Genomic DNA, 27283 nt, shown 5'->3' with positions numbered 1-27283 from the left:
GAAATACAGGTTTGGGAGGACTTTGATTCGTGTTCAGCATGTTTGAAATGAGGACTGTTGGAAACTCGGGGTTATGCGGTTGTCTACCGGAAACACAGCCTCCGTCGATAGATGAAGCGTGCTGCTTTCCTGTCCATTAGCACAGACCCAGCAAACCACAGTCTAAATGATGCGGATGTAAGGACGACTGTACAGTCAACTCTGGTCCTGACACGGGCCAGTTGGGACACGAGCCGCTTCACCCTGAAAGCCACATTTGCAATTTCTGCAAATGGCGACTGTGCTCTTCATCACAGCCGCGTGGCCCTGGGTCAGTCATTCTGACCCGCAAACTCCCTTGGGCCCCGGCCCGCCCCGAGCGCCCGCATTCCTCCCATTTCCTCCTTCGTGAATTGGGCTGCGTCCCGGACGCCCGAGCGCCTCCTTTCAGGCCGTGGGCCTCCAGGACGAAAACAGCCCACAGAGGAACCCCGGGTTGCGGCGGGGCGCCTAGGCTGCCACCTGTTCAGCTCCCCCGGGGCTGTGCGACAACAACGCCCTCGGTTCCTACAGCAACCACCACGCAGCAGCCCAGCCGGCCCGGCCGCGGGGCGGGGTGGCCGCCGGGCCGGCAGGGGGCGCGCCGCGCGGCGGGTGGGCGGGCGCACGGGCGGCGCGTCTAGGCCGCGGGCGAGCGGGTTGCGCTCGGTGCCCACAAAGCGCCAGCTGAGAGGCCGCTGGGGCGGAGAGCCGCCGCGCCTGCCCGCCGCCCGAGCCCTTCTGGCCGTCGCCCCGCGCTCCTGCCGCGTCTCCGCGCCCCGAGCAGCCGCGCCGGACGGCCGCGCGAGCCCGGGCGGGGAAGGCAGGCCGGGCGGACGCCGCCTGCGGAGAGGCCGGGGCCGGCCTGTGTGGGACCGGGCGGCGGCGGCGGCGGCTCCGGGCCGGGCCGGGCCGGACAGCGCAGGGCCATGGCCGAGGCGACCCCGGCTCCGGTAAGGGCCGCCCGCGCGCCGAGCGCTGCGCGCCCGCGAGGGTCTGGGCGCGTGGGGCTCCGAGCGCAGACGCGCGGGGAGGGGAGGGCGGCGGGCGGGGAGCACGGCCTGTCACTCGCGGGGCGCGGACCGAGCGCCGAGCACGGGCGCCCTCGGGCCCGCGCGCGGGTGCGGCCTGCGTGTCGGGGGAGCCCCACGCGGAGTGCGCGTCTGGGGGGCCCCGCGCCTCGGCGTGCGGTGCGCGGCTCCCAGCCCGGCCGAGCCGAGGTCGCCAGTGCGTGCGGGGCGGGTGTCAGCCCCCTGCGGGGCGCGGGGCGCGGGGCGCGGGTGGCGTTGGCGCCCGCCCCCCGCCAGCTGTGCGCGCCGCCCACACCCCACACACCCCCGCAGACGCGGCGCGACCCCAACGCGCGCTCGGGCGTGTGGCAGGACTGCGGGAGCACAGGTTCCCCGGGGCCCAGCGCACGGCCGTGCGGGACCCACGGGAGACCCCCGTCGCTGCTGCCGCGTGAAGGACGGCTGCCGGGGCCGAGCGTGGGATTGCCTGGCGTGAGTGTGTCCGCTCAGAAGACGTGGACTGCAGGCCGGCGGTCCCGCGCCCTCCGCCAGTCGCTGGGGCTGCACGTGGCCAAGGCGGGCCTGCACTCGAGACCCAAGCAGGATGAGCAGGGACGAAGCAAGTGACATAGGACTGAAAAGCATGCCTCGGACTTGCCGACTAAGAAGCCTGGGGTCCCCCCACCCCCGCGAAGAGCCATGTTCCTGGGTCAGGAGCCAGACTGGGCTACTGAGCAGTGATTGGAAAGAGGGGAAAAAAAAAAAGGCAGGAAAAAGAGGGAGCAGCAGCCATGGGGTGGGGAGCAGAGCAGAGGAGAATGCCGTCTCTGTCCTTGGACCTCTTTTTCCTTTTCCAGTCTTGGTGTAAAGTATGCTAGAGGTGATCGCGTATCTGTGCCAGCCCTGTCCAATGGAAATATGATGGAAGCCACGTAAAACTTCCTATTTTCTAGTGACGTTTAAAAAGCAAAAAGAAATAGATGAGATTAATTTTAATGATCTATTTGATTTTGCCCAGTGCATACCAAATACTTCAATGTGCAGTGAAAATTAAGACATTAACTACATTTTACATTTCCCCTCCCATACTAAGTCTTCAAAATCTGGTGTGTATTTTATATTCACAGCGTATCTCAATCAAAATAACCACATTTCAAGTGCTTAACAGCCACAAGTGGCTCCCATACTGAACAGTGCAGGTCTAGCTTATGGAAAAGAATCGGGAGAGATTGAAATATTGACCACAAAAAAGAGAAGAGAACAATGTACCTAAAATTGTTGAAGGAGTTGGCATTTGGAGCGTGAGTGGAGAGATTAGTTTTAAATAGGATGAATCTTTCTCCTGTGGGACAGAAAGAAGAAATCATGGGTTAAGTTACTAATGAGTTTGAAGTGGGAAGGAGTGTGAAGAAAAAGAAAAAGTTGAGAGAGCTGTAGTGTAATTACTCTAACTTCTCCATGTCATCTCCTGAGAGTGACGGGCCCGCGGTGGCCGCGAGTCTTCCTTCTCAATGTGTGCTCTCTGCACCAGCGGCATTCGTGTCACCAGGGAGCTTGTTAAAAATGCAGAACCTCAATTTTCCTCTCAGACCGACTGAATCAAAGCCTGCATTTGAATGAGACCTCCAGATGACTTTTATGCACACTTAGCTTGAGAAGCATTGTAGTAAAAGTTTAAGCAGAGGGCCGGGAGTTTGTAGCGGCCACTGCATGGAGTGGGAAAAGAAGCATGGGGGCATCAGGCACCGTGGAGGCCCCACTGAGCTGAGAGACCATTAGTGTGTGGTGACACCAGGTTACCCGGTTGTGGGACTTCACAGCCTGCACACAGGACTGGAGAATGAGAACGACCGGACTGATTGAAACCTGGAGGTTTGCTGAGTGAAGGAAGTTTTGCTGAGCAAGACGGAGGAGTGAAGGAGTTGAAGGTGACTGAAGTATCCGTCGAGGAAGAATGCAAAGCCCGGAGCAGGCAGATCAGCCAGGAGCAGACGGAGTGGTCAGGGTTTAGTGGCATTCATTCGTTGAAGTGACAATAAGATGGTAAACTGGAGAGGAGGGAGATGGTGGCCAGAGCCGGCTATGAAATACATCGTCACATCCAACCCATTTGTTGTAGTGGTGTCTTCTTTTTATGCCCTGTTTCAATGTACATTCTGTAAGGGGGCAGCCGATGATTTTCCTGGAAGAGCTAATTCAAAAAGTTACTTATATAGGCCAAAGTTTGCCGGCCTGAAAATGCAGTGTTGATTTCTAGTTCTGCCCTCTGGAGTTAGCACAGTGTGAGATTAAACAAGTCTGTTCTGCCTTCTGTTTTGTAAGCCACACACATTTGAAAATAGCTGTCATGTTTTCTCCAGACTCAACCTTCAAAGCTTGTTCAGCTATCACAGAATGGTATGGTTGTGGTTTGTAAGCAGGGTGGTGGACAGGGCCAGAGCTTAAGTCAATAGGGGTTTATCGAGAGCACTGGGCTCGGCGAGACCCGGGGACATCCTGGGGCACGTAGGCCCTTCCCACAGACAGAGGCGGCGGCAGCAGCTTGAGCCTGTGGACGACTGGCATCCCAGGGAATACGCCAGGCTGCTTCTTGATCCCATTTCACTCGCTCACTGTCTTACCTAATCCGTCCCTGACCCACCATAGCCGTTCTCCTGGCTTTTGATGCCAAAGAGCTCCATGAAGACGAGGCTTATTCAGGCGGCACGAAAACTGTGTGTAGTTCCTCTCCGCTGGCTAGTTAAGCAGTCCTTCTGTGATCTGACTTTGCATCAGGGCTCCTTCTAATACTCAGTGTCTTGTCTCGTGTCTCCACTGCACACAGACTTCTGAATGGGACTCCGAATGCCTCACATCGCTGCAGCCCCTTCCTCTCCCCACACCCCCCGCAGCAAACGAGGCACACCTGCAGACTGCAGCCATCTCCCTGTGGACAGTGGTGGCAGCTGTGCAGGCCATAGAGCGAAAGGTAGAGGTCCACAGCCGGCGACTCCTGCACCTAGAAGGACGGACGGGGACAGCCGAGAAGAAGCTGGCCAGCTGTGAGAAGACAGTGGCTGACCTCGGGAACCAGCTGGAGGGCAAGTGGGCCGTGCTGGGGACCCTGGTGCAGGAGTACGGGCTGCTGCAGAGGCGGCTGGAGAACCTGGAGAACCTGCTGAGAAACAGGAACTTCTGGATCCTGCGGCTGCCCCCGGGAATTAAAGGAGACATCCCAAAGGTAGTCCCTTCACTTGCAGGTGGAAAGTGGTACCGCTGGTCTTTAAACTGGTCGTAAGGGTAGCCTGGGTCAGTCAGACTGAAGGAACCATGGAACTGTTTTGTGTTTATCTATTTGGGAAGCATACCATGTTCAATTTGGTGATCATTTGCAGGGTCGAACTTCAGACTGGGAAGCTCTCCAGTACACAGTTGGCCATTTGGCAGATGGACTTTTTTTCCCTTCTTTTGCTTTCTCCTACTCATTACCCCCCAAGTCACTTTTTTCTTTGTTAACCTGTCTGCCGCAATGTTAGTGTGGAAACTAAATTCATTGTCATTTAAATCAGCCATTTGAATTTGTTGGCAATTCTGGTGAAAAAGTTAGAGGGTGGACTGGGAAGGGATGTAGAGTAAATGGTCACTGTAAGGGTTTGGGGTGATCTGTAGGTCTGGGATGGACATAGACCTCATCCGCATCCTTCGCAGAAGTGTGCGGGCCCAGCCTTTCTGGAGGGAATAGCCCAGAAAACAAAAGAAATAAACTCCATTCTTAAGCTGTGTGGAAAGCAGCCTGGAGGCAGCTAGTTCCCAGGCCTGCCCATTTATTTATTTACTTATTCAACAAATACCTCTTGAACCCTTCACTGTTTTGCTTGCTATCTGCATGCTGAAGCACAGGAGTGAACAATTACCGTAAGCTCCACTGGAGCTTAAATTTTAGGGGGAAAAGAAAGATCATATAAACAAACAAGAAAATGAGTACATCAAGTACTTTGACAAAAATGAAAGTGCTGTCTGGTGATTTATTTTAGACCGGATGTCAGAGAAGGTCTCATAAAGGAGCTAATATTTAGCCTGAGACTGAATGACAGGGAGGGCCCAACGGTGAGAAGCTCTGCCGAAGAGCCTTCTGGCAGAAAGAATGCCTAGTGCAAAGTTTCCAAGGTGCAGACAAACTTGGAGCGCCGAGGGGGAGAAAAGGGGGCAGGTAGCAGGTATGCAGTGAGTAGCCAGGAGCGTGACGACAGACATGGGTAGGGGTTAGGTCGGATAGGGCCGTGCTTTTCAGCTCCAGCTGCACGTAGGAATCGGCTGGAGGGCTTTTACATTTTGATGGACGTCACACATAAGAGATTCTGATTTACTCGGTCCAGAATGGGGCCTAAGCACGAATAATTCCAAAGTTCCATAGATGATTCTAATACGTGACTTAGTTTGCGAACCACTGATGTAGGGCATTGCAGACCAAGGTAAGGAATTTGGATTTTATCTTAGAGCTTCTAAGGGAAGAAATTGGAGGGTTTTAAGCAGAGGAGTTACATTTTGAAAGAATCTTCGGCTGCTATGTGAAGAATGTATCGTGGGGGTAAGAACAGAAAGAAGCAGGGAGAAAATAAGGCAGCTGTAATAGTTGGAGGGGTGAGCGTGGCTTGGATGAGGGTCGCAGTAGCGGGCATGAAAACACGTGGACAGAGTCAGGGTGTTTTGATGGTAGAACTGACAATAGGACTTACTGATGGGAATGAGGAATCAAGGACAGCAGTGATTGTAAGTTTCCTGTGTGGTAATTCACTTAGAATTTACTGTTCGAAATGCTGTGGTTACGTTCAGCAGAACCCTGACTAGTCGGTGATCAGATGGTTACTAGGTGTCAATGACGGAGCTGTACTGTAACCCACTTGGCTCCAGAGCAGAGGCTCGTCACCACCTTAGGTTCTGTGACTCAGGCTGTTGGCCTGTGCTGAGATGGGGACCCCCTGGGGTGGGAAGGAATTAGGAGTTCTCCTGTGGCAGTGTTAGGTGCGCGATGCCTGGGATGCATTCGGGAGACGTGGAAGTGGGCTTCCCCTGAAGCTCAGAGGTGAGAAGTAGTCGGGGATGTATAGCTCGTATTGTAAGTCACCAGCCTGGGAGTGCTTCCCGCAGAGAACGTGGAGAAGCCCGAGACAGGATCCCAGGACCCCGTTCCAGGGTGGGAGGAGCCAGCGGAGGGGCCTGAGGAGGAGGGGCCCGGAGGAGGTGGGGGCATGGGGGCAGGAGAAACCGCACTGCAGGGAGAGGTTGTGGTTTGGGTTCAGTGTGGGAGTTACCCGCAGGCCAGAAAGATGAGGATAGTGAGTGTGCTTTGGCAACAGAGACCTCGCTGGTCACCTTGCCCCGCGTTGTTTCAGTGCGGTGCTGGGGACAGGAGACTGAATGGGGGAGGGGGGAGTGAAAGGGAGGAGAAGAAAAAGGGAGACAAGGACCATAATGGACTCTCCAGGAGGACACAGCTGGGAGAGAATCTTCCCCATGCTGTGTTTTCCTGGTGTGTCTGGAGCCCCTCCAGAAGTTCTTGGGGGTAATTTAAATTTAGCATTCGCCATAAGAATAGCAGAAAAGGTAAAGTTACTTACTGTCTTACCTGGATAAATAGATAACGAAATCATATCTAAAACAATGCTGTGGTTTCCCTTAAAGATTTCTCTTTTTTATATCAAATTACACTTTATTTTATTTTTAAAGATTTCTTAATGAAGTCAGAATATATTGAAGACTTAGTAGATTGATACACGGGAAGTAAACTTTTGTGTCCTTACTTTGTTGAAAATGCTCTTATTCTGCCCTTACTTGGATTTCCAACTTCAAAATAATTTTCCCTCAGAATTTTTTTCTTAATTTTTTACATTGTGGTAAAAGACACGTAACATGTACCGTTTTAACCATGTTTGAGTGCACAGGTCAGCAGCGCTGAGTCCATTCACGTTGTTGGGCAGCCATCACCATCACCCGTCTCTAGAATGCCCCAAACTGAAACTCTGTCCCCATTAAACAACTCCCTGCTCCCTCTCCCGCCAGCCCCTGGCAACCACCATTCTGCTGTGTGTCTCCGTGAATTTGGCAACTCTTACATAAGTAACATCGTACCACATTTGTCCTTTTATGACTGATTTATTTCCCTGACTGTCTTCCGGGTTCATCTGTGTTGTAGCCAGAATTTCCTTCCTTTTTAAGGCTGAATAATATTCCAGTTCTCTCCGAATTTTAACGGCATTGGTCCTTTGTCTCACACTATCAAATAACATTAATGAAAAGTTTGTTACCAAATCAGTTCTCACTTGCTTGTGAGAAATTATTTTTTCTCTCTGGGAGCTTTTCTCTTCTATTAGTACTTATTTTTCTAAACTTTACTGAGGATATGTCTGGGTGTAAGTCTTTTTAAATTTGTGTTGGGCACTTGCTCTGACCTTTCACTCAGAAGGCTGGTATCTTTTGAGCTCTGGGAAATTTTCTTCAATGAATCTATTTTTATATTATTTCCTCTCTCTCCCCATTTTTTCTGTTCTCTTTCTGGAACTGGAACTACTGCTTGACAGTTGATGGATTATTATCTCTGTTTCTTAAGTTTTCCCTGATATTTTTCAACTTTTTAACCAGAGTGCTATGACCTTCCCATCTAATTTTTATTTTAATGATTATATATTTAATTTTCAAGAATATTTATTTTCTCCTTTTTAAAAAGCAGCCTGGATTTTTTTAATGAATGCAATATCTGTTTGAATTTCTCTGGGAATGTGTATTAGGTTTGTTTGATTTTTCATGTGTTTTTTTCCTCTAAGATCATTTGTAGTCTTTGTTTATTTTGGTGCTGTTAGGTTTTTGTTTTTTCTTTTTTTTTTACTTGGTGAATATTGGGGAACAGTGTGTTTTTCAGGACCCATCAGCTCCAAGCCAAGCTGTTGTTTTAACTCTAGTTGTGGAGGGCGCAGCTCACTGGCCCATGTGGGATCAAACCGGCAACCTGGGTGTTACGAGCTTGCGCTCTAACCAACTGAGCCAACCTGCCACCCCTAGGGTGTTTTTTTAAATATTGAGTAATCCTTGGTTGTGTATTCATATTTGTAAGTGAAGGATTTGACTGATTAGTAGGTTAATTCTAGGAGGCTGGCGTGTCGTCTCAGCCACCGCCTCAGTCTGTTGAGCCAAAGGATCTTCCCTGTGCAGGGGAATTGATATAGGTGGGCTTCACTGTAAGGTGCTGTGTTAAAGAGCAAATAAATAGGCAGTGCCGGGAGCACCCAGAAGCCAGGAGGAGGCGTGGTCTGCGCTCTCAGCACCCTTACTGGGGTCCCATGCCGTCTCCATGGCGGTTGGTACTTTTCTTTAGAGATGCGGTTTGTGGTTTCAGCTTTGGCGTGAATGCTGCGGCTACCTCTCTCCGTCAGGGCTGATGAGGGCGACAGTGAGGAAGCCCTTGTGTTCTAAAGAGAGACCTTCAAACTGCAGTTTGTAAGCACCTTCACTCCTGCTCAGTGCATGCCGGCTTTGAGGTTGGAGTTCTCTAGATGCCTCAGCTGCAGTCCCGTCCTGTTCATCCTGAGAGAGGTGCCGCTTCCTCAGGCACCTCGGGCCGCGGCCCGCGCCATTCTCGGGGCCTCAGTGAGAAACTCATGAAAAACTCTGGTCTCACGGCAGGAGCACTGACTCTGGGTGGTGAACACACAATGGGATTCATAGATGATGTAACACAGAAGTGTACACCTGACATCTATGTCACTTTTCTAACAGTTGTCACCCCAATAAACTTTAATTAAAGTTAGAAAAAGCGAAACAACAAAAGAAACTCGGATCTAGCGATGGCCTCTCCTTCTCAGTCGTGGTGCTGTTTTGGATATAGTGCTCTCCATCTTACTGTCATTGCAGTGAACTGTGGGAGGGAAGCGAAGGCCCTGTGTGCTTTGAACCCGCAGCCCATGCCAGGCCTTTATTTTTGTCATCATTTTATCCTAATGTTAATGTTGTGAGCTGTCACAAGTCTTTTGTGCAGTGAAGTTAGATAAAAATCAACTCTTGAGTATCTACATTTGTCCTGAGCCCAATGTTAGGTGCCGAGCAAGATGTAAAAATGAGCAATTTATGGTTCTAGCCTCCAAGGAACAACATTTCTAGTGGAGGAAAAACATGACACAAATGAAGCAGAGAGAAAAGAAACCCAATTGCCTCATAGTATTGTATAGACCTTGGAATCTTAAAGGATATGTTAAGTTTATGAAGATGAATGTGAATCTTTTTAATGAATTTTTTTAAATTACTGTTTATTGGGGGACAATTGTTAGTAAAGTTACACAGGTTTCAGGTGTACAATTCTGTAATACATCATCTATATGGCACACTGTGTGTTCACCACCGAGAGTCAGTTCTCTTTCCATCACCGTATGTTGGATCCCCTTTACCCTCATCTACCACCCCCCTCCCCTCTTACCCTCTGATAACCACTAAACTTATTGAATTTTTTTAATTTTGAAAAAGTATGTATGTGTATATGTTAGTTACCAGAAGTCTTTCTTGTTCACTGATTTTCCTCTTTCCATAGCATCCTGTTTTTATTTTATGGGTATAATATCTCTTAAATCTTTGTGGGAATACTAATTAGGTGTTTTTGGTTTGTTTGTTTGTTTTAATTCTGTTGCCTAGGCATTTCTGGTTTTTTCCACGGACATTTTTTCCCTCTCTTAGTCTTGTTCATGTGGCAGGCTTTCTCTAAATGGTTTGATTGATGCTTCGTAGCCAGCTCATATTTAAGATAAAACTGTAGAAGGCTGTCAGGTGGGAGGCAGAAGAGCCAGCCGCCGTGATGGGGAACAGCTAAACACCAGCCTGGGACAGTGTCCATACTGGGTACTTTCAATTCCCCAGGCAACTTTTGTGTGTGTGTGTGTTTTGTTTTGTGTTTTTTTAACAGTAGAACCTTCCAGTTTTTACCTAGGGATAAGTGACTAGCTTTAGACAAGACTATGCTGGAAAGTGGGTGTGATTCTGTTCCATCTGTGACATTTCCCTGCATGAAACCTTGACTCCAGTGAAACAGAATGCCTAAATGTCCTCTGAATGCACGCTCGTTTTCCATGCTTAAATGTTTCTCCTCTTCCCATTGGGCCTGTTTATAACCTCCCTGTCTTTTGGGACTGGCCAAAGTCCCACCTCTTCTAGACTCCCCCCAGCCCCAGCAGCTCTATTTCTAAAATTTCTTGTCCACGTCATTAATTTGAATACAGTCAGACACTCCTTTTAAGTAAAAGCCTTATTTTTATCATCCTGGTGCTTGGGATAAGCCTTGTCCTTAGTGAATATTCAGAACATGTGGTCTTACTTGAATTAAATGCTGCTTCACTTTTGTACCCATCTCCGTGAGTGGTTGTTTTTAAGGAATGTTCCCCTCCTTCCCAAAATTCACAGCCCTAGAGCTATCGCCTTTCTTCTTGAAAACATTGTCAACTCCTGGAGGTTGGATCTGTGTCGTAAGTTTTTCCTTTTTCCTTTCAGCGTCTCACACAGGTTTTTATAACTAGCAGGCACTCAGTAAAGATTTATTGCCTGATCGAATGGCAGTGGCAGGGACTAACCTCAGTGTCATTGTAATTGCAGGTGCCTGTGACATTTGATGATATCTCCATCTACTTTTCCACTCCAGAGTGGGAAAAGTTAGAAGAATGGCAAAAGGAACTTTACAAGAATATCATGAAGGGCAACTACGAGTCTCTCATCTCCATGGGTGAGGCTAAGTTGGCAACTTTTGAATGAGGTGACAGCAGCTCCAAGAGGGCTCCGAACGGTCCCTTTTCCTCCAGGGGTCCCCATTTTCACTCTGTCCTCGTTCTGCTTCTAAACCAAAGATTTCCAGTTCACCTTTGCTTAATAGGAAATGTAATCTCTCCTTATCATAGGGCAGCGAATGAAGGTCAAGGTTATGGGTGTTCCAGCTGCAGTGATTTCCGTGGCTGTCCTTCACTTTGAAGGAGCCTTGCCCCTCTCCCCTTGAGGCACACTGTCACTCTTACTCAATGAAAGGAGCAGGCGTCCGTGCTGAAGTAGCACATGTGACTTTCCCCACACATTACCTCTCCTTTTACCTGCCTTCCTAATAGATGTCATCCATAGTTAGAGGTGAATGCGCGGGGAGAAGTGATCTAGAATCTAAAAGAAATTCCCCTGCACTGTGGATCTCAAAGCCTTCATTAGTTGATGGCAGTTAATTGTCATTTTCATGTATCTTTTTATCATTCCCCCTTTCCCTTCTTCCTCTCCTAGATTATGCCATGAATCAACCTGATGTCTTATCTCAGATTCAGCCAGAAGGAGAACATAATACAGAGGACCAGGCAGGGCCAGAGGAAAGTGAGATTCCCCCTGACCCCAGTGAAGGTAAGTGGGAGAAGAGATTATCCACTCCATGTTTTCCTGTTCAGCACTTAGTAAGCAGGGCTAGCGGCTTCTAGAGCCTCTCAGTGCTAGGCCAACTAGACTGTGACTGGATCTCAGGCGTTTAAATAGGAAAGAGCTTAGAGATCACCTTGTCCCATGCCTTCACCCATCAGTACCACACATCTGAGGGCTAGTAATGGCATTCCATGACAAAGGTTCTAATACCTAGTTAGTAAAATAAACATGTCCTGTCCTTAGACGGCAGCGGAAGCAGGGGTGCTCGTTTGCAGGGAAGCGGCTTCTGGGAAATGTACGTCTGAAGCGCTGGAGGGGCTGGGGGTCTGCAAAGCCCTCAGAGATTCACTTACCCAGCTGACCCCAAAGTGGTCTTTGCCTGGTGAGAGCCAGCTATCATTAATTAACCCTCCCTAACATTTTTGGTTGGCAGCTGTTTGATACCATGTGGGAAGGACTGCTAGCAAAGTCCAGTGGTATTGTTTCTCAAGTCCCACCTCTGCTATCTGAAAAATCTCACACCGTTTCTGTTCTTTGCTGGATAGAAAGCTCATAAAAAGTTCATCCTCCAGATATCTCTACATGAAGAACTTGTGTTACAACCCCCCTGTCCCACACACTGTTATTTTTGTCTAACATTTTATTATGAAAATTTTCAAACAATCAGAAAAGTCTTAATAATTTTACACCTAGATACCTGTCACCTAGATTCTCCCACTAACATTTTACTCCCATATCACGTATGTACCCATCTCTGCACATCCCTTTATCTATCCACTCATCCTATTTTCAATGTACTTCAAAATCAGTGCACACAAATAATACATTTCCCCCTAAATAGTTCAGCACGAATATCATTGACCTAGAGTTCAGTATTTGTTTATTTTTTTCATTTGAGGTAAATCTCACATACAATGAAATGCTCAGCTCTTAAGTGAACATTCTCTCTGAGGTATGCATGTATCTACCACACGTTTTTTTACGAATGTTTGGGTGATGGTATGTAGGCAATGTAACAGGTCGAATCTGATTAATATCTATGTCATGGACGTACTTAATGAGTCTAAAATCATATCACAAATAAAGATGGGTGACTTGAAATTGGAAATGACTCCTTAGGCTACTTTATTAGTTACCTGACATGGCTATAAATGCAGGTATAAATCAGTGTGTCCTTTTTTTGGGGGGGACAAATGGAACAAGAGGTAAGTAATTTGGTTTTGTAATAATTCATGAAAGTTTCATTTAGTTGTCATCGTATCAGTTTGTTTTTACCTTGGTTTTTAAGATTCCATTTGTGGGTAGTCAACCTATGTACATTAATACGTTTTTACTTAAAGGTAACAAACAGTATAAGCATTGAATTTATTTAATACTCCTCCGGTTTGATTCTTTATCATTTTAGCTTTCATTGGTGATTAACAACCTAGATATTTACCAGAACTTGAGGATAGGAGTCATATGACTCTGACTGATGAATATATATAATTTTTTAAAAACCCTAAAATGTGTCTATCTTTTTATTTCCCTCCTTTTATGTGTAACTATGTATTTGAGACTTTTATTAATTCAATGATTTTTCTCTGTGTTGCTAAAACTGTCAAGTTGGCAAGTGAGAAGACTTGGGATTGTCTTCTGTGTCCTTCCAGTACTGCCTCAATTCTTGTTTTCTTTAAAAAAAAAAAAATTCTGGGTTGTGTTGGGGGTCCCCAAGACCACCTCCAGGTTTGGTAATTTGCTAGAAGGACACACACAGCATATTCTCATGCTCGGGGCTAAGATTTATTGCAGCAAAAGGATAAAAAGCAAAATCAGCAAAGAGAAAAGGCACACAGGGCAGTGTGATGGAGCCCAAGGGCGGCGTCCCAAGTCCTCTTTCAGTGCAGCCTCATAGGACACACTGAATTCCTCCATTAAGAGTTGTGACAACACCAGCAGCGTGTTGGCTCCCAGAGAAGCTCATTAGAGACTCAGGGCCCAAGGTGTTCATGGGAGCTGGTCATGTCGGCGCCCTCTGCCGAGCACAGACCACAATTCCAGACTCCCAGAAGGAAAGCGAGTGTTCAGCATTCACCGCCCTGTGCACATAGCTTAGGCCCAGGGCGGCAGGCTCAGCATTCAGGGAACGTTTTAGGAACTCTGCCAGCCAAAGGGCCAACCTTGCAAGCAGGACTTTCTAAGGATAGGCAGTCTCATACCTGCTCTGTTAACACAGGCCTGTGTTAGAGTTTCCTTCTCCTAACCCATTGAAAAAGTCCTGGTTCCTTTCAATGGTGAATAATATTAGACAGTCTGGTCATTAAGGCTCATAAGAGATTGTTTCACATGAATACTAGGTGAAGGACATTAATTCTAGGCCGCTTTAGTGACAGTACTAATAAAATACCTTTGGACAGATGATTCTCCACTTAACTCTAGCCATTTAAATCTTTTCTCATCTTGTTTTAATAGAAAAAAATGAATCAAAATTTTTTATTTTTGAACAAGCATCTCTCTTCTCTAACATTATCTTTTCTTAATCAACTTTAATATACCATGTGATTTGTTGTTAGACCAGTGTGTTTATATTACAATATTGATGTACTTAACTTTCTAAAATACATTTGGATTTTATCCATATTCCTTATAAAATAAAACCCATAATTTATTATTGTATTCCATTTTAGAGCTTTGGGAAGAACAGTACATTATAATTAAATAAAAGTAAATAGGTAGAATAGATTTGGGGTAGGTAATGGTACCATATAGCACCCCTTTTTATGCCCAAATATCTTAGAATTACTTTTATATTCTATCTCCATCACCATCATCTGAATCTGATGAAGGGAAAGAGAAATTATTATATCCTTCTATGGAATAGTCGTTGATGCCTAGTATCTTAGATAAAATTACGGACAATTAGTAGAGAATAGTAAGTAGTGAATGGGAGAATACAAAAAAATATAAACTTGAGATTTTCTGAAATTCTTCTTTATCTGTATTACTAGGCCCAAATTGCAGACCAGCTGTGTGTATGTGTCCATTATTTTTAATATTGTGTCTATTAGTTTTAATGTTGAACTCCAATTTTTTGGAATTCTTTGGAGAAAAACTTGACCCAAGATGTTCTGATGTAGTAATTACTGAAAGCTCTTCTGGTTCGGAAGCCATGGACTCAAGGCAAGATTCAAGGCAAGATTTACCCCAAAGTAAAATAAATTCATTTCTACACCTTGTGATCCTAGGGAGACTTCTCTGACCATTTTCATTTCAGAAGCATTGCCGTTATCCCATGTTTAGCCCTGGTCACTATGCCCAGCAAGACCATCTTTTCCTAAACAAAATCAGCGATTAAGGCACATTCCAATAGGATAATCCTTTTATTTTAGTTTATCCTATTTGAGCGTAAGAATCATCCTGGAAATGATACAACTTAGAGGTTTTAAATTATTAGACATACGAGTATTTAACATGTTCAACTGGCTGCGTTACAGCCCCACACCTGTTTCCCAGCAAGTTCCAAAAAATATTTTTATATTTTACCAAGGGTAGTCTCATGTATCAAGCATTTTTTTATTGTCTGCTTAAGAAGTCAGATCTCAGCACCAGTTTTAACTGACTTAGTTTATTACACCTTGGTACACCCAGAACTCAAGGTTCCAGCTCCTTTCAGCCATCATGTTTAAAACATACACACACACACACACACACATCAGATTTCCTCATAGTTAAAATAACATTCAGCCAGTGTAGACATTACAATTTTATATTTTCTTGTGATCAGCGTTAATTTTTTTTTTTTTTTTTTTTTTTTTTTTTTTTTTTTTTTAATACGGAGGGCACAGCTCACAGTGGCCCATGTGAGGATCAAACCGGCAACCTTGGTGTTATGAGCACCGCACTCGAACCAACTGAGCTCACTGGCCGCCCCTGCCTTTCTATTTTTAACCACCTCTCACACCTCAGCATTTATTAACTTCCTTTTACCTGATCAATGTTCAGTTTTTCTCTGTTCTTTGGCTTTCTTCAAAGCCTGCTGCTTGCATGAACCAGTGATTTTACTTTCGTTTTGTGCTCTCTAAGTATCCACTGTTGGGATTCCTCAGGCCTATGAAGAATGTGCTTTGAGTGCTATTGTGGTGACCTGGCCGGCAATTGCCATACTGTCACCACACAGGTATCTGTGTTAGGATTCAAGTTCTCCTGCTCCTTTTATTTTACTTCCAAAAGGTCCTCAGGTTATACACTCTTACTAGACTGCAGTAGATATAACCGTATGCTGTGCATACTATGACTGTAGTAGTGAGAACCAATTACTTAATGAAATAAATATTTACTTAGTTGTACAAGTGACCAGAGGAACTTTTAGCATTGTCCTTCAAAAAGGATGGTTAGCTTCCTGGGGTTTCCCAAGTTCATTGAAAATATGCTTAGCCAGTAAGCTGTAATAATAACAACAGCCGCTTACATTTCTGGAGAACTGTTTTGTTTTGTTTCGTTTTGTTTTTTAGCCCCCCATAGCCTTTATGGTTGGCTGCTGACTAATATTGTTAGACAAGATTGGAAAGAATCCAAGGGCCCATCAATAGGGGACTCTTGAATAAACAGTGGTAGAACTACAGAGCTATGAAAAGAAATGAGAATGATCTCTGTAAGCTCCCGGGAACAGATGTCCAGAATATATTGTCAAGTCAAAAATCAAGGCACAAGACAGTTTGTGTAGTATGCCACATAAAGAGGGAAAATAGTAAGATGTATACTAGTTGCTTATATTATCACAAAGAAACAATTAAAGAGTAAAATGAAACCCAGTAAGAATGGCTACCTGTTCAGGGAGAGAGAAACTAGAGGTGGAAGCTAGCCCTCTCTGAATGTACTGTATTTTACAGTTTTGATTTTGGAACCTTGTAAATATTTTACATAAGTAAAAACACTTTTTTTAAATCAAACACATACTGAAATAACTAAACTGTATATCATGCTGGTGACAAATACATAGAGTAGATTTCTTTCAAATGAGTTTAAAACATAATAGTCTAACTGTACTCTATCCCTACAGGGATCTGTCCTAAAAACTAAAAGAACCACAAAAATATTGAAAGTTGAGTTCATATTTTTGTTAATAGTATCAGTATTATTTTGAAACAATGTATTCAGAAATGCAAAGATTAGGTTAATATCATTAGAAACCAAAATTTTCAGGGTAAGAGAGAAAAGATACAAGTGTAAAATCGAGTAATTTAACTAAAACCCTGTGATCTTAAATATGGGTACTTTCTTTATTAAAAGGTATGTATTTTGTAGCTCCATCCATCGTAAAGACCTAGGAGCAGTGACAGCCTATCAGGAGTTAGCATCCAGATTGCGGTCTCTGAGTTCCACTTTTCAGAGAGACCACTGATTGTGTCTTGGAGCAGGAAATGTCCAAGGGAATCTGGGATAGTTTGTGATACCAGAAATGAAGAAAAGTAGATATCTGATGATGTGAACTGACATAGAGCTGATCTGAGGGGGCTCCTGCTGGCCAAAGAAAGGCTAATTTGAGCATTAAAAAGAGTGACTGCAAAAAAAAAAAAAAAAAAAAAAAAAGAGTGACTGCAGTGGATTAAAACTCAGCCAGTGTATAACATTCAATGAGTTCAAAACAATACTAATAATAAAAAAAAGTCAAAACCACTTGAATCACTTTTGGAGGTTTCTAGAGCACTCACTCATTGTTCAGAAAACTGATACAGAGAAGCACCTGAGCATTTAAAAAATCTCATATTTTTTATGAATAGTTCATCCTCTGGATGCCTGTTAAAAGATCCTCTTACTCGTACCCAGCCTCTCCTTTCCTGCTTCTTTATGTATGTATGTGTATAAAAACAGGAAGAAAACAAAAGATAAGGGTGGAGTATGTTTAATTCATTCCAGCCTTGTAGCTCAAAATAGGAAGTTGAAAGCCAGCCGACTGCACATACTAAAACTTCTAATGTCCCAGCCTGTATCAGCTGACGGTCGTTTGGGCCTTAGTCTGTCCAACCTCTTATTTCTTCTGCTTTGGATACACCTGTAGATTTCAGTGGTCTCTAACTCATTTTAAAGTATTGAAAAAACTAGTGAGTTCTCATTTGCTAGGAATAAAGTCATGACCTGCCTCCAAGGCTTTTCTGAGAAATAATAATGTAGAGAGCTTAAATTTACTCTCTGGACCTTGTCAGCTTGCCAGCTTGTCCTTTGAGGCCAAAAAAGGTTATATAGGCCTCGGTGGAAAGAGCAAGCACAGCTGTTGCTGCACTGACCAAATGAGGCATGTTTTGTGCAAAGCCTTTGGAGGCTGATCTTTTTCCTTTCTAAAGGACTCCCCAAGGCCTGAGGGGCTTGCAAATAGTTCAGGAAACAATGACCTGTATCATTTAATAGGCGAAGGTAATATGATCTCTCAGACAATTGGGAACCTGAAAAGTACGTTTCTGAGGAGTCAGGGCTGTGTTTGAACTGACCTAACTTTCCAATTCTGGAAATGTGTTTGTTTTTAATTAACATTTAAGAAAAAATTTTTTGGTCAATTTTGTTTCTTTGCTTTTTTCTTGCTGTCTTCTAAAGCAAAACTTTGATAATGACTTCACCGTAGATACTTCCTTATTGTCAATTTATTTAACCTGTGGGCCCTCTCTACTTAAAATGGAGAGAACAATTCCTTTCTTCATTATTTCATTAAAACGCTGTGAGAAAAAAAAAGTGAAAACATTTTGAAAGTAGCATGCTAATGAAATTAAAGCTACTGTTGATCCTAGATTATTTCAGCGTGTCATCTCCAAAATAAAAAAATTGTGATTTGTTTTGAAATGAGCTCACTGAAAATAGTGACTCAAGCTGAGTGTATCATGTAAAAATATGTAAATTTGGGTTCATTTTGAACTGGCTCTCCAGATGTTATATGCATTTTTTTTTAAAGGTTGGTTCAGTTTTGTTGTTATAGTTAGAGGTAAACGGGCAAAACATGTTCAATAAACCAACACGATTATTTTCACTCCCTGATTCAAGTCCCTGAGTCCATTCTCTTTTTCCCCCACAAACAGAGCCTGGCATTTCCACATCAGATATTCTGTCTTGGATAAAACAAGAGGAAGAGCCCCAGGTTGGGGCCCCGCAGGAGCCCAAGGAGAGTGCCATATACAAAAGCACCTATGCCGGTGAGTAATGAATGGAAGAGACATTCATGCCCAGACCCAGTTTATGCCAGACCGACTGAAGACACAGCAGGTGAAATGGGCTTGTGGAGGCAAGGAAGTGGGAGAAGAAGGGGCAACGAAGGCTCCGTAAGTTAGAAATGAAACCAAAAGCAAAATAAGATCAATTTTAAGTGAGGGAACACATTCTCAAGTGTAAAGACAGATTAGAATTACCAGAGGAAGAAAAATAAGTGCCTACAGATGGACCAAAAGTATGAGGACGAAAGACCGAACATTTAAAGATCATGTAGAAAGGATAGAATAAAAAGGGTGGGGGCGGGGAGGAGACAAGCAATGGAGACAAAATGTCATTGGGGAGGCACAAATGGGGGCGTTAATGAAGAGTTCTCCCTCAGGAAAGAAAGCTGGGAAAAGAAATATCTTCCTTTTAAGATAGTAACCACCATCTGTAATTTGTCCTCTGAATTTTAGAAGAGAATCTCAAAGTCAACAGGGACCCAATTGTTTATATAACTCAGTGCAATGTGTTTTTTAATGTCTTCTATGCCCTATGTTCTTTTAGACTCTAGGAAGTAAAAATAAAAAATAAGACAGTTTCTGTTCTTCAAGATACTTACATTGGGGACACGCACATAATACCAGGCCTGCCTGTTGTTGAGTGTCAAGGGTGAGCACAGTGGACAACTTACGTACAAGAAATGAGAAGCTTGGAGAACACACATCCGTTTTAGTTTAGGTATTTATGGCTTTAGATAAGGCCTAAAGAAGGATGTGAAGCTGGAATTGGGCCTTAGAAGGCTGGTATGATACGGTTGGGTATGATTTGGGAAGGAGGGGGATGCATTCTACAAATGGGAGGACAGAACAAGCAAAGGTGTGAAGCAGAAATGTGGACTGCATTTTCAGGGCAAGTAAAGAGACAGCTGACAATCGTGAAGGATTTATCCGGCAGAATAAAGAGGAAGAGGAGTAGATAAATACATACTTTTAGGCCTTGTCACAATAGGCAACAGAGAATCTTCCAAACTTTTTGAGCAGAGGAGGAACATAATGAAAGTGCCGGCAAGATGGATGGCCACGGTTGTTCCTTTTCCAGACAGGGAGCATTGAAGAGGTTCAGCAGTAAATTCTGTGGTAATTGGTCCCAGGGACCACAGACGGCTTGACGATGAGCTCAGCCCTCCCCTGAGTTTCTCATCTGAGCCAGTGAAGAGCTCAGAGCAGGTGGAGCGCTGGGGAGGAGTTGCGAGAGTCGCGGGCGGCACCTGTTGACCGGCATGACCCTGAGCCCTTTCTTGCAGATGAAGAACTTGTCATCAAAGCCGAAGGCCTTGCCAGAGTGTCCTTGTGTCCCGAGGTTCCAGTCACCTTCTCTTCTCCACCAGCAGCAGCAGCAAAGGATACTTTTGCAGACGTGGCTTTCAAAAGCCAGCAGTCTGCATCCATGACACCTTTTGGACGTCCGGCCACTGAGCTGGCCGAAGCCTCTGAGGGACAAGTGACTTTTACTCAGTTGGGCAGCTACCCACTGCCGCCTCCGACTGGGGAGCAGTTGTTCTCATGCCACCACTGTGGCAAGAGCCTCAGCCAAGACATGTTGCTGACTCACCAGTGCAGCCACGCTGGCGAGCACGCCCTGACCTGTGCCCAGTGCCCCAAGCACTTTGCTCAGCAGGCCGAGCTGGGCAACAACTCCCAGGCCCCCGCCAGTGAGCCGCCGCCGACCTGCCCGCACTGCGCCCGAACTTTCACTCACCCGTCGAGACTCACCTACCACCTCCGGGTCCACAACAGCACTGAGCGCCCGTTCCCCTGTCCTGACTGTCCCAAGCGCTTTGCCGACCAGGCCCGCCTCACCAGCCACCGGCGCGCCCACGCCAGCGAGCGGCCCTTCCGCTGCGCGCAGTGCGGCCGGAGCTTCAGCCTGAAAATCAGCCTCCTGCTCCACCAGCGCGGGCACGCACAGGAGCGGCCTTTCTCCTGCCCGCAGTGTGGCATTGACTTCAACGGCCACTCGGCCCTGATCCGCCACCAGATGATCCACACAGGCGAGCGGCCCTACCCGTGCACGGACTGCAGTAAGAGCTTCATGCGCAAGGAGCACCTGCTCAACCACCGGCGGCTGCACACGGGCGAGCGGCCCTTCAGCTGCGCGCACTGCGGCAAGAGCTTCATCCGCAAGCACCACCTCATGAAGCACCAGCGCATCCACACGGGCGAGCGGCCCTACCCCTGCGCCTACTGCGGCAGAAGCTTCCGCTACAAGCAGACACTCAAGGACCACCTGCGTTCAGGCCACAGTGGCGGCTGTGCAGGGGAGAGTGACCCCTCTGGACAGCCGCCTGACCCCCCGGGGCCCCTCCTCCCGGGGCTCGAAACCTCTGGCCTAGCCGTTAACACCGAAGGTCTAGAGGCCAATCAGTGGTACGGGGAGGGCAACGGAGGGGGAGTTTTGTGAGCCTCGCTCCTTTCCTGGTTACCTGTGCTCACCGCAGGGCACGCCAAAGGCCCACGGGCCCCTCTGTTGGCACTTGGATGAGTTTGGGGTCCTATGCACTTGACTAGAGACATGCTTGAGTTTGGGAACTTCACAGCATGACAAGAACACATTTTGAAACCCAGAAAGACCTGGAAAGGAGCCCAGCACCCCCATTTTTTCAAAAACTGGACTTACGCAGAAGTTGCAGAGAGATAGGAAAGCAAGGTTTGGCCTTATGGGAATCCATCACAGGGTAATAGATTGAGAATGATCGCAGCTCTAGGTGCAGACAGGTGCGTGGGAAGAGCTTCCACAGCTTGAAGCCCGTCTGAGGCAGAGTTTCAGTGCGCCTTTCCTGACGTGAAGAAGGCTAATGGGAGGAAGCGCTCAGGCCACTCTCAGTCCCGGGCCCTGCTCCTCCTGACACCAGCTCAAGTCTGCTCATGTGCTGATGTACGGCCTCTCCCGAAATGACAGCTCTCAACAGCCTGCCTAGGTTTCCTAGACGAATTCTTCTGCATACATTTTATTTAATATTGGGTGAGCAAGAAATCTGACTTTAAAATCCTCTCACGGGGAACAGTTCTTAACTTTCACTAGCTTGGTTTGAGGCATTCAGCCTCTTACGAGCTTTTAAACTGCTCGAAACCTTTGCTGAAGTCCTGGTTAAAAAGTTGGGAGCAGTGTTCTCAGCCCCCACTTTAAAAGCTAGAGATCCCAGAGAAATGACAGAACAGCCTAAAATTTGTGCCTGAACCATGTTTCTTAGAGTCATGTACGTCAGATTCTTCCTTATCATTTACGAGCCCACAAGCTGGCTTTTCCATTTCTGTTGTCTGGTACGTTTGACAGTCGTCAGCATTTTCCAGAAGTATAATTTCAGAAAGTGCCAGTGGACTCTCAGCTTTCCTGTGCTCAGTAGTGTGGTACAGTGTTATAACACAGCTTTCTTGAGCCATCAGAAAGTGTGTTCACCCGTCTGGCTATTCCCCTGGTGACAGTGGACAGATTGAGGTACTTCTAGGTCACCGAGAGCTAAGCATCACCCACAGATAAGGACGGCCTCTCCCTGCTGGTTTTGCTTTTAGGGACCTTGGCTACCATGTGTTCTTTTGTCGGGTCATTCAGTCGCTTGGGAGCATCTGAACCTTGTACTATTGCTAAGTGGCTTTGCAATCGGGCATAAGTCCCTTTTCCTTTTATAGATCTCAAGTTTTCATCTGCAAAATGAAGTTGGTGAAAGGGAAAAAGAGAGCCTCTAAATTTTTTCTTCAATCTTGTGATATAGTCCTTCTGCCAAAGTCCTCTCTATCTCTGGTTTCTATCCAGGCAAAGCCAAATAAGACAGCAAAATCAAAGCACGCACATTCTTGCTGAAACTTGACAAATCAATTCGATTTGTTGTTGTACTCTTGCTTGGAGCCTGAGGTGGCAGACAGAAAGAGAAGGCAAAGTCCCTAAGTCTTGGGCAGAACGTCTGTTTATACCTGCACTTACTTGTTTCCCTGAATCTTCCTAAGATGCCTGGAAACAAGGTCTGAAAGTGTTTAGACAGGACACTTTCTTGATGAAGTGATCAGGGAAGGACTCGTTTTACCCATATCACCTAACCCAACCTTTACCCTGCCTGTTGTGTGTACGCACACTAGGAAAAAGCGGTACCCCAGCTAGCTTGGGTCCTGGGAAGGCTCTGCGCAAACATGCTGTCTTTAAGATAATTACATTTATAAAACATCCGCTAGTCACTCGCAATATCTTGGACGGTGGGAGACCTAAGGAATGAGTGAGTCCTAGTCTGCTGCCCTAACATACAGCTTGAAGGTGATGAAGAATCCCAAGGGTATAGAACAAACCAAAACAGGTGGTGAACAGAGCCCTGGTCTATTGGGATGAAGAGCTTTCTACCTGGAATCTGGACCCACACTAAGGGAAAGTTGGGGCGTTCTGAGAATTCTACTTTCACTGGTGACTCACTAGGACCTTGAATTTCAGTTCCAAGTCTGCTTTGCACTTTGATCTCCCTAATGAAAAGGGAGAAGCATCCAAGTACGCTCCCTTTCCTGAAGAGATGTAGGCATTTCTCAGGGTGTGCTGGAGAAGGGATTCTCACACCAATGTGATGTTGGACTAGGTAACATGGAAAATTCTTTTTTACTGAGGACACAGAGCTTACTAATGAAGGGGACCTGCAGGTTAAAATTATGCAGATAGATGATGTCACAGTCTGCAAGGGACCCAAGTAACAGGGACTCAAACTTTAGCAATAAGTGAATGCAGTTGAAATACCAATGAAGCAAGAACCATGAACCTGAGTGAAAGGGAATGAGCAGGGTCCCGCCAGAAAGATGGAATTGGTGTTACCCTAATATTTCATCCTGGTACAGACTAGGAAGTTCAACTATGGTACGTTCTGGTCTCTTCTTTCTCTACCAGGTAGAACTTCAAGCAAGCTCCAAATTAGAGAGTTTGTTTGCTTAAGATTTCAGGAGTGGTTAAGTAAAATGGATCAGTGGAAAAGATAAAAGTCCAACAGAAAGGTTTCAGTGTGTAGAGAAACTTGGTCCCTTAAGAGCTCCTGAGAGAACCCATTTAACTCAGCAGTGGAAGAAGTACCCGAGGATTGGTTGTCATGGCAGACGTGACAGGAGAGGCAGACTCAGAAATGTACTCATCCGTCTGCCCTCTGTCCTATCCCATAAATAGGCTCTGTCGTCTCAGTGCAGCTAGGTGTTGCTGTCATCAGTCACTTTGCTCACTACTAGGTTTTTCTTTGTCACCATAAGATGACCCTCTGGTTCAGCGACAGATGTGAAAATAAATGGAAGTTGATTGCTTGTCTAGAAAGTGAAAGCTGATGACTCTGGCCCTTTCTGCTGGACATTTGATCTTGGCAACGCTAGGAGTTGGGCACTAGCTCGAGCAGTGTTTTCCATAACTTCCCTCATTAATAATGGTCTGCAGAGTTCCCGTTGGGAGACTGCTGAGCTGCTTTTTGGAATATTTTTGAGAGATTTGAGAGTCCATTCCTATCTCAACCAGGACCAGACCTATGGATTACTGGGGAATAACAAATGTTAACTGTCTCAGTCTGCAGAGGGCTTGTAAACATAAAATGACTGGAGCTCCTTTATCTGTTCATTCCAAATGGTATGGAGAACCTCAGATTTCCTCTTGAGGAGGAGCAGGACACCCCGTGCCTTCCCCCCCGTGTCGTGGCTGCCCGAGGGCTGCTCAGTAGCAGTGAGTAAAGGCAAGCCCTTCCCTGGAGGCCCGTATAGAGCAGGAATCTTACCGTCAGAGACATGTTTTGTCTGTGCTTGCTGCATGCCTTTGACCTTGTCCCCTTCACGCTACAAAGGAAGCAGTCATGTCTCAAAGTCTGTACACAGAGGACATCCTTTGACTAGGAAATGTCCGGCTCTTACAAACAAAACGTCCTCAAGTTGGGTCACATTGGGGAATGGGGATGGGCACTGCAGAAGGCCTTCACATAAGGGCATGTGGATCCGTACAGTTTAATGGTTCTGAGCATGGACTCTGAATCAGATCTGGATTCAAGTCCTGGCATCATCAGAAGTAACAAAACATACATTATTTAACCATCAGGAGCCTAGTTTCCTTGTCTGTAAAATAGGGAGACCGATCCCTCTGTCTTGGAGGTGTTAGGTGAGGGGAAACCTGTGAAAGTGCTGAGCACAGAGCTTGACACGTAGATGGTGTCGGGATGGCAGCCGTCAAGAGGTGTACGATACCAACCAGAACGAGGGCCACAAAGCCGGAGAACTTGAAGCACAGATGTCAAGGCTGCTCTCCAGAAGCACAGGGTTGCCTGGTGGCTCAGCCTTCTACCTACCATCTTTTGCTTCCATGTAGCCTGTCCTGGTACTCTTATCGTTTCTCTACCTCCTGGCTCCCACAAGTTCCTGTGTGCCATGACACCTTGTGGCTCTGATTCCCTTGGATTTTGTTAGTTCAGATTCTAAGGTCTGGAATGTGGCCCATCTCTTCTATACCAGGCCACAGAAGTTTCCAGCCAACCCTTGGATTCACTGCCCTTGGGATATGCCCTCATCTTGGTTCCATCAGCTGTAGTTGGGGGGAAGGTCCCTGCCTTGGGAATGGGCAAATGGTGGCACAGTATGACATTTCTGGTACTACTGGGCTAGGGGAGACTGCTCGCCTGTCTCGGGGTCCTTAAAAGACACCTTCATCAGCACTGTCATAGAGCAGAGCTCGTCCCTTGCTCAAAGGACCTGGCAGCTGCCATTTATGTATCTTGCAAAAGGAGCAATTTGTCACTTTCCAGGGTGTTATTCCTCCCTTTCTAGCCCTGCTCCAATTTTTTTTAAAGTGTGTAACTCTGGCCATAATTATCTACACACATACACAATGACGTTAGTCAACTTGGTCAAATTGCCTCTTCAAGATAAAAGATTATTTCACCCCTAAAACCAGCCATTCACTGAGTAATGCAGAAAGATACAGTCCAATCAGAGAAGCCTCAAAAGCAGTGTGCTGCCATCCTCTAAAACTTGGCAGGTTACATGTCAAATAAAATATCTGGTAAAAGCTCATTGGGCGGTGTGGCTTTGTATTTGTTGGTTAGCAAAGCCAGTATTTGCTGTAAAACCTTGAAAGTGGTCTAAAAATTAAGCTATCCAAGAACGGAAGCCATGTCTTACTTTTGCTGTCCCGCGTGGTGCCCCATGCGGTTAGGGGACCTGGACGCTCCGTGAAGAATCGCGCAGTGGGAAGACCACGTGAGCAGGCATGAAAACCGATTCTGGTCCTACCTTAACTTTCTCTACCCTTTTGACATGGAGCAAGCCACTTGATTTGTGGAGCTCTCATTTTCCTAATTCTAGTGTGCACGTGGAACAAGATGATATAGGATCCCTTCCAACTCTAAGGTTTTACTTCCTGGTCCTGTTTTCCTTGTCTAGTTTCTCTCCAGATTCTGCCCTACTGAGTGATTGCTTCGACACAGAATAAACACCTTGGAGAGGTAAGCATCGTTACAGAATAGAGTCTCCTTCTAACCATATTATAATTACTCCAAAGCCACATAAACTAACAAACTTCTAGCGAAACTGTAAAATTTTGTTTTAAATACACAGTATGCAATTGATTGCATTTTTCAGGCGTAGGAAAACACACCAAAATAACAATGGTGGTTCTAGGATGCTGGGGTCACTCAGTAGTTATTTTTCCCTGTGAATTCTACATAATGTAAAACGTGTATAGCATTTTTAATGCTTTTATAAGGATAAGGAATATCGTAATGAGAACGGTCCCGGAAAGGAAGTCCGGAGGCCAGAGTTTTAACCTTGCTTTGCTTTCTCATGTAATGTAAGGATAATTCACGCTTTGCCAAGTTTATGTAGGTACTGTGAGGCTCAAATGAAGGAAGGTCTTTAAAAAATGCCTTGAAACATTACAGGCCTAAGAAGAAAGGGCTGACATAGTAGGGGCAGGAGAATTACTCGTTGACCAGTTAAACAATCTCCTGGATGTTGTTGGTGCTTCTCTTCATTCAAGACTGGGCAGTGGTCATTTCTTCACTTCCAGTTTCCTTGCCTGTGCTGGGGAGAAGCTGCCTGAGATTGGGGATCTGTGGGAGAATGCACGTATGTGTGCGCAGAGACTGACAACAAAGTTGGATGCAGAAAATACCAGGTAGACCCATAGAATGTTGACTTCTACCAGCGACATATGCAAGGTAACCAGTTTTATATCTACGAGCAATTATAATAAATTAGGGAGACAGGCACATTACTGGAGAGATCAGGTGAAACGAGCAGAATCCAAAATTAAGGACATACATATGCTCAGTCGTTTTATTATTAGCCAGTAAGTGATCATTTAGGGTGTTCATTTCCTCAGGGGCTAAGACAAGGATATGAGGAGGCCAGGAAGACGTTCCGGGTTTGTTTGTGGCTGTGCATTGGAATAACCTAGGGAGCTGAATAAACTGTGTCTGCCAGTGCCCACCCCGCCATGATTTCATTCATCTGGGATGGGGCCTGGATGTTTTGTGTTTTTTCTTAAATTCCCCTATGTGATTCTAATGTGCCTACAAGTTTAGAGGATTGTGGAAAGAGAAAGTGAATTATTGGACTGGAAATGACCAGTTAGCCTGCTTCACTGGAGCAGGGAGCTGTAGACTGGAGATTAATAAAGGGTCTTTGAATCCACAATGGGAAGTCATCATTTGATTCCAG

The 27283-nt window shown here is 45.9% G+C and overlaps 1 protein-coding gene across 1 annotated transcript; it reads left to right on the top strand.

Annotated features, from left to right (window-relative positions):
- Positions 1-111: 111 nt before the first annotated feature.
- On the top strand, positions 112-27283 carry ZNF398 (zinc finger protein 398; the record flags this gene model as incomplete). The annotated part of the gene is made up of 8 exons (XM_081038522.1): positions 112-310; positions 553-633; positions 700-971; positions 3853-4248; positions 10635-10761; positions 11298-11411; positions 18470-18583; positions 19885-27283. The coding sequence occupies 8 exons, from the start codon at positions 112-114 to the stop codon at positions 21039-21041; spliced, it is 2460 nt and encodes an 819-aa protein (XP_080894648.1). The 3' UTR covers positions 21042-27283.

Source organism: Rhinolophus hipposideros (assembly GCF_964194185.1).
Source record: "Rhinolophus hipposideros genome assembly, chromosome: 25".
In the NCBI taxonomy this organism is placed as follows: Eukaryota; Metazoa; Chordata; class Mammalia; order Chiroptera; family Rhinolophidae; genus Rhinolophus; species Rhinolophus hipposideros.
Note: the sequence above shows the minus strand (reverse complement) of the source record. Positions and strands in the feature narration are given on the sequence as shown.